Here is an 11023-nt window from a genome sequence, read left to right on the forward strand (position 1 = left end):
AGAGAGGAGGAGGGGGAGGGAGAGGAGGGGAGGAGAGAGGAGGAGGGGCGGAGAGGAGGAGGGGAGGAGCGAGAAGAGGAGGAGGGGCGGAGAAGTGAGGGGGAGGAGGAAGGGGAGGAAAGGAGAGGAGGGGGAGGAAGGAGGGGAGGAGGAAGAGTAGAGTAAGGGGAGGAGAGAAAAGTGAGAAGGGGGAGGAGTGAGAAGAGGAGGAGGGGGCGGAGAAGTAAGAGTGCACCAGGTTGAGCCCTCAGCTGGGCAGCCAAGACCTCAGCCCTGATATTGTCATCCAGCCCCTGTCATGTCCCACACCAGGCTGCTGGACCAGGTCCAGGGCAGGATGACCAGACAAGGGCCACACTGGGGACCAGGAATGTGCACCCTCTTGCTTGGCTCCAGGGGTCCCCGCTCCTCCCTGCCGACCAGTGCAGCCTACACAGGCACTGCTGCCTTCCTCTGTCTCTGGCAGGTAATCGGCCTCCAGGGGACACAGCCCACGGGGGTTGAGCAGAAGCAAATGTCCCTGCCACAGCCCGGCCACCTGGCCAGATGCCTCGTGACTGGCTGCCTGCCAAAGGAACAATCGTCCTGAGCTTTGGCAGGCGGCTAACCACATGCGCGTGCACACACACACATACACACGTGTATGTATACAAGCATGCACACATGCACACAGTTATCCATGACACATACACACACTCACGCTTATACCGACACACATGTATACAGGCACACACATGTACGCACTTATTCGGGCACACACACACACACACACTTACACATGACCACACGTGTGCACATGTGCACATAAATTTCTGTCCTCTGAGGCTGTACGGTGCTGAACATGCAACAGGACGTTCATGGAAGGGGTCTGCATGCTCGGCTCAGAGTTTCGGGAGATGAGCAGGATCAAGGAAAGGCTGCTGCTTTTCAAAGGTTGAAGTCAAGGAATGTAAGAACAACGCACCTGTCCAAAGCAAAATGCTAACATAAAAAGCCCAGCCCATTATTTTGGGAAGGGCCGCTTCAAATCAGAGCCTGAGAAACCCAAGGCCTGACAGCCACTCAGGACAGCCACCTTCCTATGTGCTCTCCCACACAGCAGTGGGACACCTACGACAGGGGACACTCACCCGCTGGACCCCGCCACATAGAGGGCAGGGCATAAAATGCTAAAACTGCATTTTATTGTGGTAAAAGATGGCATCCTGCAAAGCCCCTCAGACCCTCCCAGAGAACCCCCTGCTGCCTCAGGCCAAGCGACAGCAATTTTAGAAAACAGGATCTGCCATGCAAGCAGACACAAAGAGGCACGCTGGAAAAGACAGGAAAACATAGCATGCAGGGCTGCAAGGAGCCAGTGTTGTGTTGGGTCCTCGAGTGCTGCCCTGAGGGGCCGCCCCCACCCACCATGCCACCTATGCTAGGAGACAAAAATGACAACTGATGAACAGGCACAGGGAAACCCTTCCACAGTGTGAGGCAGCCAGAGGGAGTGGGCGAGACCTCGGGGATGGGGTGCAGGGGCCGTGTGGAGGGCACCTACACAGCCTCAGTCCCTGTGCGCCCTGCCACGGGCCCATGCCTGGTGGGAGGGGATCTGGGGTGGGGTCCAGGAAGCCACCATGGACTGCTGGGGTAAGGAGGACAGTGGGCAGTGAGTCAGGGAAGCAGATGGCTGGAGCACAGAGCCTGCTAAGTAACCAGACTGTCCATCACTTGTTACGCAGCTTAAATTAGCATCAGTGGCAACTCTGTAATTAATTCGCATGTATCATCCCCTCCTTCTTGAAAACGCTGTGGGGCTTGTTATTGCTAAGATGCGCCCGGGGTGCACCCATGGTGCCAACCCCAAGCTCCCAGACCCTCCCCCTGATCCCAGACATGGTTTTGAGCAAATGGCCCAGCCAAGGGCTCAGGAAAAACATCGCTCTGCGCCAAGGACAGGCGTGGGCCCCTGGGCCTCGGCTCCGCCCCTCAAGGGCTGAGCTCTGAGGTTCAAGTTCGCCTTTTCTGTTTCCTCTTTCCCAACACCTCCTTGCAAAACCGTCTATTCTCCATCGGCCATGAACTTTAGCTTCTACCACTAGCCCCAAACCCAGCTCTTTATCCTTTTTTTAAAACTGAACATTTATATCATAAAAAAGAGAGACAAGTGAAAAGGCTGCAGGAAAATGGCCTCAGGTCCACTTAATCCAACAGCATGAGGAGGCCCCATCCTGGACCCTGGACCACCAGCCAGGCTGCCCAGCCATCATCCTGCAGACCGACCCCCTCCATGTCGGTTCAGTGGCCCTGGGTGGGGGCCAGGAAGCCCCCTGAGCGCCTCTGAGCCCACTCTGCCCCCTCCCAGGCCCAAGCTCCCTCCTTACCAGCCCGTGTTTACAGGTGACAGTCACCTCATTCTGAGACACTGAGACATGCGCTCTCTGGCGAGTGATTTTTATTCAGGCCTTATGTCTTGCAAAGCTCTTTCACGATGCACCCTGTGCTCCGGGGCTAAGGGGGCAGGCCTATGCCCTGTGCTCAGGAACCACAGTCACCCACCCATGAAGACAGGCCATGCCCCGGGGGCAGCAGCACAGGCACATTTAGTCTGAGGCATCAGGCCTCAGCGTGTTTTCAAACAGGTCACCTTGGGACAGACTGGCCAATGGCCATGGAGTGTGGCCAAGTTCCTGGTTAGCAAGTGTTTCTGTGTATTGAACTTCAAAAAGGTGAACAATAAACAGAACCCCCACCCCCATCCCAACACAGACACACCCCAAAATGAAAACCTGTGAAGTGTGCCCTCTGTTCTGTTTGAACAGAGTGATGTTAGTAAAAGGCGGCCCCCCATCATGCACAGAATGCCCAACAGCACATGGTGATGTCCTTGACCCCACCTGGGTTAGGAGGGGGCCGGAGCAGTGGGAGCCCAGGCACTGGACAGGAGTGGCAGGCAGAAGACCAGACTCTTACTAAGGCCTAGTTTCAGCCCAGGAACTCTGTGCCTCCAAGAAGCCTGACTTGCACACAGTGGATCCACAGTTGCTGGTGGTGGGAGGGCGAGGGTGGATATAAAAGTGAAAAAGCAACCCAGAAACCATAGGGTCTACATAACCAAACTGCAAGCTTGTGTGCTCAGTTCAGTCACAACGATCAACAAGATACCGCATTTATGTGTGCATGTTTGTGTGTGCGTGCATGTGTGTGCACGCGCACATGTGTATGGTGTGCGCATGTACATGTGTGTGTGCATGTGCATGTGTGTGCATGTGTGTATGTGTACCCAAATGCCAGAGCTCTGGGTTGGGTGAGGATTTCAGTGTCCCACACTAAGTGCCTCGTGTCAAATTACTGCCAACAGCGCACACAGTTAATGTTTGAGTCTCCGTTATATTGACCCAGAGCAGTGGCTGAGCCTCCCAAGCTCCATGCTCCCACTCTGGGGGTCGCACGGCCGTCCCCATCACCCATCCCCATCCCACCATGGCAGCTGCTTCTGAACTGCCAAGCCAGAGAGAACCCTCTGAAGTTTATTACCGTCTTGACAGGAAGTTGACTTCTCAAGAGAATACTCCCGTTTGGGGCTGTGAAAGGGAGGAAAAACAGGCTTAGTTGTGTGTGCTTAGATCAATATTTGTTTTTTTCTGGAAAGCATGTAGAGACCCACCACGACCTTAAGGGTGTCAGCAACTGCAGACCCCGCCCAGGCCTGGAAGACAGGTCACCTCTGGCCATGGAGCCAGGGTCTGGCTGGGCTGACCAAGAAGACGCCCATAAGCACCTTCTGAGCTGGCTATCTGGAAAGAGTCTCATCTAAAGTAGCATTAGGGCATCTTGTTTGTTTGTGGAAGGAACACCTAAGACTAGCTGAGCTGTCCTTTGACTTGAAAACGACTTCCAGCAGCAGAACCCGGAAAGCCCAGCACTCGCCCAGTCAACGAAGGTGGAAGAGGAAGCAGAAATCAGCCAGGGGGACCAGACGGAAGTTGAACACAAAACAGACGCCACACCTGCCGAGCACAGCACCTGGCCCTCCAAAAAGCCACCGTCCCAGAGTGTCGCCCCACGAGTTACTTACTGCCCAGAGGCGAGCGTCCCTTTATAGTGTAGACGCCTGGCAGGCACCCGCTTAACCACGTGACTCAGCAACGGGACAACCTGACATCACGTGTCCCAGCTGTGGCATGTGAAAGTGTCCAATACCAACTCTCGTGTTTTTGACCCAAAAGTGATTAAACTCAATCTAATCATAAAAAACAATCAGACCAATCCAGATCGTGGGGTGTCCTACAAGACAACTAGCCTGGGTCCCCAAAATGCCAATGCCACAAAAGACGGAGGAACTATTCTAGATGAAAGGAAACTAAAGAGATAGCACAACTAAAGGCAATGAACGCGTGATTAACTGGATCCTGGATCCTATAGGGGTCATTTGGGGGATCATTAGGGAAACCAAATATAGACTGTGTATTAGATAATACGTAATATTTGAAGAGAGGGGGGAGGCGGAGAAGGGAGAACACATAATATTTAGAGAGAGAGAAGGAAGGAGAGAAGGATAAAAATATGTGATAAAATATTAACAAATCTAGGAGGAAATTATACAGGTGTCAATATACTATTCCCTTAACATTTCAGTTGTAATAAAATCTGTGGGGGAAGCAGTGTGCTGGGGACACGCAGGCTTCTAATACCGTGAGGCCTTGCTCACCTGTCACCGACAGGAGTGCGAGTAGGACACAGTGGGTATACCCAAACCCAGGCACAAACCCCAGCTCCTGCCTCATCTGCTTGTGACCAAGGGCACATTTCTTAATCCATCTGAGCCTCGGAATCCTTAATTGAAAACTAGTAATAAGAAATGGTGTCTATTTGCTAGAGTTCTTTTGAAGAGTCAATGGCTTACTATAAACTAAGCAAACAGAACAACGCCTGCCCCTTGGCAAGAGTGTGGAAAGATTAGATACACAGTAAGAGCTGAGTGTATCGTTGTAGAAGTTTTTATTTTAAAAATTCTTTTAACTGCCTTCTGAAAGCACAAATGGGACCCATCTTAATGGCGCCCTGATACCTCGAGTTCACCGGTAGGAAGTCAGTTATAAAATGCAGGTCTCGGGGCATGGGGGAATGAAACGTGGCCCTCACAAAGGGCCACACAGAAGGCACCAGGTGCGGTGGGGGCGCAGATCAGCCAAGGAAAGCTAGCGGGAAAGCAGATCAGGAGGTATGAGAGAGTGGTTTCGTTGGTGGTGTGTTAAATGTTCTCAATATGATGCTCTCACACATGCAAAAGGAGAACTGGGAGAAGTTAAAAAAAAAGGGGGGGGGGAGCAACACAGCAGGAACCTCAGCAGTGAGGAGGCCAAAAAGGTCTATTTCCTTTAAAAACATATTGTGTCTTTTAAGGTGGATTTAAATGCTACCCTACCGTCCACACTGCCAGGCCTCAATCTTACCAAAATGACAGCTGCTTGGCACTGGGACAAGCCAGGGTCCAGTGCCACATGGCTTTTAAGAGAAGGGCAAGGTGGCTGTCCTTCCAGCAGGTGACAGGCTAAACAGTTACGGTTACGGTGTAGCTACATGGCTACCTTGGAGCACCAGGCAGCTAGGAAGAAGCAAGGAGATGCCTTGTTAAGCAAACGCACAGGGCAGCAGCCTGAGGTAATGTGTTTGCCAGGACCCTGTATACGTGTTTTCTAAATGCCCGTGTGCATGCATTGACACAACCCACTAACGGGTCTAGAAAGAGTCACACCCACGCTGGGTAAAAGTGGTTAGCTGGGGGAGGGGAAGCCTTCACATCTGTCTACACATTTCTGCACTGTTTGAAGAGTTTCACAACGAGGCCCAAGGACAGCCTGGGGCTGAGTGGAGGAGGGGCGGGAGCTGCCGGCCTAGATGGGCCCCAGACACAGGGCTGGCCAGTGGCCAGCCTGGCTTTGGCTTGGGAGAAAGAGGTCCCTGTCACTCCCCCTGCACTCTGACAGTCTGCCTTCCCAAAGCCACTGCAGCAGGAGCACCTGCCAGGTGTCCTGCAAGCAGTGTGCCTGGAAATGTATGGAGTTTGTATTGGGGGTGGGGGCCTAAATACCCTGCCCCAGTCCTCTCACTCAGTAGGTAAAGATAAATTTCAGATTAACCTGGCCCAAACGCTCACGGAGAAATGGTTGAGAGAATGCAATCTTACTCTACTTCCCGCCCCCACCCATCCCAAACAGGGCAGCTGACTGGAAACATCTCTGGGGGTCTGCAGAGGGAAGGGTTGTGCATAGCACAGCGCCCACCTTTCTGGCCAGCCCCCCAGAGCTGCTGAGATGGGCAGCATGCAAGATGTGTTGGCTTCCTGGCACCGGAGAGAAAACAGGGCACAGAGGAGTTCTGAGAACAACTCTTTGCAGGGACAAATAGGTAGAAATGTATTCGGGGCATCTCTGCCGAGAAGGCCTGATGGGCCATTCTGCTGGGGGCCCACCGAGCCCCACCATGCTGGACTACAAGCAGGAATTTCCAGATGTAGGACCTGGGGGGTTCAGGGGGCAGGTCTGCCTCCCAGCAGGCCAAGAGCCTTTCCTTTTCCAAGTCCTCGCATTTTCACATCAGAGCCCTTCAGCCTCCAAGAAAATCTGCTCCCTGTCTTGCTACTCCCCAAAGCCAGTCTTAGCAAGCTCCCCAAAATCTGGGCTGGGAGGTTCTGATCAACCAAACAAAAAGCAGTCTGAGTTACAGACATCCGAGTCTTTGTTTTCTCATGTGTGTGCTATAACATCAACAATTACCTAAATGTCCCCAGGATGACTACTGGGGGATGGAAGTGGGAGACCATACTGCCACCCAGCTGTGCGTGCATTGGTCAGGCATGGGGGTAGAGGATCAGAGCAGAGCCAGAGCAGGCCAGGTTCCCCCAAAGCTGACCCCTGCACTTCCCACAGGGTTTTACACACACTTACACACACACACACACACACACACACACACACACACACACACACACGCTCGTTTCCTGAAGGCCTTTCAGGTCAGAGGGCACATCACCAAGTGGCAGGGAGATCTGCAGACGTGTCCCAGATCACAGAGCTACAGAGCAAGCTGCCAACTGGCTTCTTGGCTAAAGTGGTTTTGCTATTCATCTGTGCCATGAAATTGCTATCGGAAGTGGGGGTCCTTAGTGAAGTAGATGGTAGAAGGCCTGGCATGTCCTAAACCACTACCTACAGAGACCCCCCAGAACACTACTTGGAAGCCCACTAACCAAACCACAGCCACCACAGAGTCAGGGACTGCTGTTCATGTCTTCCCTGGGTAGCTTGGCTCCTCGGTCACCCCCTGCAGCCAGCTGCCTGGCCACTCCCTTCTGTGGGCTGCTTGTCTCCAATATGAACACCAGTTACTTATACTCTGCACATCGGAGCTGGGGCTAGGAATGGGCTTCCATTTCTGGAGGTGGCCTCGGCAAGAGGCAGGCAGCCTCTTGGTTCAAAATCAGTTTCACCTGGGGCACCACTTAAACTGCAGTGTTCGGCTGAAGCTCAGCATCTGGGACCTGGAAATCTGCATTTCCAAGGGCCCGGAAGGAACCTGTGCACTCCAGATTTGGAGGTTAGCATCCTCTCTGGAGGCCAGCATCTTCTCTGGAGGCGAGGCCTGGAGTTTCTGCACACACGGAGGGCGGGGCCGGCTCCCTGTACTAATGACGTAGCACGCTGCAGGTAGCCAAAGGGCCCGCTCAGGGCCCACAGACCTGGAAGGGTCGGGGCCGAGCCAACCCAGAAGCCATCCCCGGACTGAAGCTGCCCCCAGTCCCGCTGCCAAGCCGGTCACGCCCCCGACGGCCAGCCCCGCCTCTCGGCCAGCCCCTCCACAATTTGCGAACCCCGCCCCCCCGGCGCTGCGGGGTGGGAAGCCACAATGAAACTGGCTGCAGAAAGATTTTCCAGTCATTAAGTTCCCCGCCCTATACGGGCCTCGCCCCACTAAGGCGGTCCTCAACCCTAGCCACGCCCCCCAAGCGCTGCCCCCGCAGCCGTCCTCTGGGTCCACCTGGCTCCAAACCCAGCTTGGCCCCCCTCTTCACGGCCACACCCACCCTTGCAGTGACGTTCCCAAGCTGAACCAACACCTTTACACTAACCCCACCCCCCATCTGGATCCACACACCCTTAATTCTGACTCAGGATGCCTAGAAATGGCCTTCCCTTCACCTGACACCCACCACCTGCCACGCGGTTTGCGGCGGCTACAGCATGGGACCAGAAACGCGGGGGCAGCCCTTGCAGATGAAGGTTCTTCTGAGATCCCGGGTCTCCTGGACGCCTGCAGACCTCCGACACGCTCAGTACCAATTTTACCGAGAGAAAACAGATTTTCAGGTCTACGATCTTGGAGGCTGCAGTTTTAAAATCAGTCTTTTAATCACCTATGAACTACTTTACAAATGAGAAGGCTAAACTTTTGATAACAAGGAAACGGCCTAGGCATACGGGTTTAGGACTTGCCCAAATGTGGATGAGTTAAGTGCCACTGAAAAGTTCGCGTGAGCTCAGAGAGGAAATATACAATTCTTTAAACCAAATTGGGAGATTAAGGTTGCCAGCTATTAAAATGTTTCCACTTTTGTGTTTAAAAAACAACCAACCACAGATGAATCAACTACGAAGTCCTCGCCCGCCCGATGTGAAGTGCTGCCTTGGGGGTCTAAGGACGGCGGGGGCGGTCCGCGGCCCCCGGACTGCCTGCTCAGGCCGCCCACCCCTGTGCACGTGCCACGTGCCTGTATCCGGCCCCCCGCAGGTGAGCGCTGAGACGGGAAGAGGGCAGCGCAGACCCACGGGCAACCGGCAGGGCACTCCTTTCAGGAGAAAGCGCGGTCCCACCAAGGAGCCCCTGGGGTCGGGCGCGCCCCCGCCGGCCGGATGGGCGGGGCTCCCACAAAGAGCGGCGGACAGGGAACCGGGACCACCCCCGCGTCCGCCGCCGCTGGCTCTGGTTTCGACAAATTAAACCTTAGAGCGCTACAAAAATTACAGGAAGAGGAGAGCGAAGAATGTGCCGAGTGGCTGGAGGAAACCCTGTCCCCGCGTGAACTTCGCCCGCCGCGCGCCCAGGCCGGGCCGGCCCGCCCCGCCCCTCCCGAGCGCGCGCCAGGCCTGCGGGGGTGGGGCTGGGGCTAGGGCACCCCCTCCCACGAGGCTCCCGGCCTCCCCCGGCGCCCAACGCCCCGATCGGCCCCCACGATCCCCAACTAGCTCGCCCGCACCTGCCCGTGCCGCCCCCCGTTTGGGCGGGGTTCCCGCCCCCGACCCAGATGACGACATCCGCCCCCGCGGCCCCGCCCGAGCGCGCCCGGGGAGGGGGCGTGCCCGGCGGGGGCGCGGTCGCCTGGCGGGCGCCAGCTCCGAGCGCCGGGATCCGCGGCTCACGGGGCCGACCGCAGGACCGAGTGGCGCGGGAAGGGGCGAGGCCCCGACTGTTCCCGGTCCGACCGCCCTGGCGCCCGGCCGGAGGCTCCGGGGGCGTGGCCCGGCGGCTGGCACTGACCCCCGTCCGCTCGCTCGGGGCACCCGGGCCGCCCCACTGACCTGTGTGAGTTCTCAGGTGCGCCTTGAGGTGCGAGGATTTCCCGTAAACTTTCTCGCAGCCCGCGTAGTGGCACTTGTGCTTTCTCTGCGGGGACTCGAGGTCGGCGCGACTTCGGCCCCGCCGGCCCCTTTGTCTAAGGCCGGGCTCGCCGCTCCCCGCGGGCCCCGGCTCCCTCTCGGGCTCCAGCCCCGCCTCAGGCTCACTCCACGCGGGGCTAAGGGGCGCGGCAGCTGCGCCTTCACCGCCGGGAGAAGCGGGCTCGGGGACGGCGGGCGGCGCGGGCGGCAGGCGGCAGGGGGTCCTCGCCTTCCGGGCAGCGGCGCCCTCTCTGCGCTCCGCCAGAGCGGGCGCTGGCGCTTGCTGGTTGAGGTCCGCTAGGATCCGGGCCACCACGAAGAGCGAGGCGCTGTCCTTGCCGTCGCGTCGCTCCTCGACGCGGGGCAGCGTGGCGGCAACAGCGGTGGCCGCGCCCTCGGGTCCGGGCTCCGGCCCCTGCCGCGGCCCGTGCACGACCGCGCGGCTCGACATGGACACGAGGCACTCGGCGGCGAATTGGTCCCCATAGGCGGCGGTTGCCATGCTGCGGGCTCCGGCCGGCGGGCCGGCGGCACTGCTGGTCGCTGCGAATCGTCAGCGGCGCATCCGCACCCACGGCCTCCGGAGAGCGGGAGGGGGGCGGGGGCGCGGCGCGCCCTCTCCGCTGGGCTGGGCGCGCAGCCGCCTCTGCCGTCACCCGCGCGGCTCCGCGTCCGCGAGGGGCCCGCCCGGCCAGGCACTGAAGAGTGAGTGCATGGGAGGGTGCGGACGAGTGGGGTCCCCGCGCGGCCTCAGAGGCAGCCTGTCTTAAAGATGCCGAGCAGCGACGTTAAGGACGACCGCGCCAAGTCGCGGCCGCAGCCTCGCCGCGCACTGTGGCAGGCAGGACAGCCGCCGTGCGCGCCGCAGCTCGGTGTGGGCGGCCCGGCCCCGGGGGTGGGCGGGGCCGGGGCCACATCTGGACCCGACGTCAGCCCCCAGCCACATCCTGGCGGCGCAGGTTACAGGCGGCGGCGGCGGCCGCGGGGAGCTGCGCGCGCGAAGGGGGCGGAGATCTCGGAGCGCGCACCGGCAAGATAGAGCGGTCGCGCGCCCGCGCCTGGGAAGGGGGCGTGACCGAGGACAGAGGTGGGCGCCATTGGTCCGTGGGTGCGCAGCCGCGGACCAATCCGGGCCTCAAGAGAGACCTACCGGCCTCGGGGCCTGCGCGCGCCAATGGGCGTGCCCCCTTGGCCGGCGGGAGGAGGGGCGGAAATTGGAGCCGGGAGTCGGGCACGCTGACGCACGTCGTCCGGAGGCGGTGGGTTGGGGCGGGGCAGCTCCCCGCCCTCTCTCTCCGCGGGGAACCCGCGGGGTATTTTCCTTCCAGACCTTTTGTACCGTGACAGCCTTGAGCCCTGGTGTGGAGGCGAACGCTAGGGAG

At 58.2% G+C, this 11023-nt stretch overlaps 1 protein-coding gene across 1 annotated transcript in view; it reads right to left on the minus strand.

The window, feature by feature from the left end:
* The window catches only part of KLF13 (KLF transcription factor 13), a 43764-nt gene extending 33135 nt beyond the window's left edge, over nucleotides 1-10629 (minus strand). The window contains exon 1 of the mRNA XM_019625163.1: nucleotides 9564-10629. Within this exon, the coding sequence (XP_019480708.1) occupies nucleotides 9564-10143 (580 nt within the window). The 5' untranslated portion in view covers nucleotides 10144-10629. The remainder of the gene's footprint in view (nucleotides 1-9563) is intronic.
* Nucleotides 10630-11023: the final 394 nt, after the last annotated feature.

This window comes from Hipposideros armiger, unplaced genomic scaffold (genome assembly GCF_001890085.2).
Source record: "Hipposideros armiger isolate ML-2016 unplaced genomic scaffold, ASM189008v1 scaffold_617, whole genome shotgun sequence".
Lineage (NCBI taxonomy): Eukaryota > Metazoa > Chordata > Mammalia > Chiroptera > Hipposideridae > Hipposideros > Hipposideros armiger.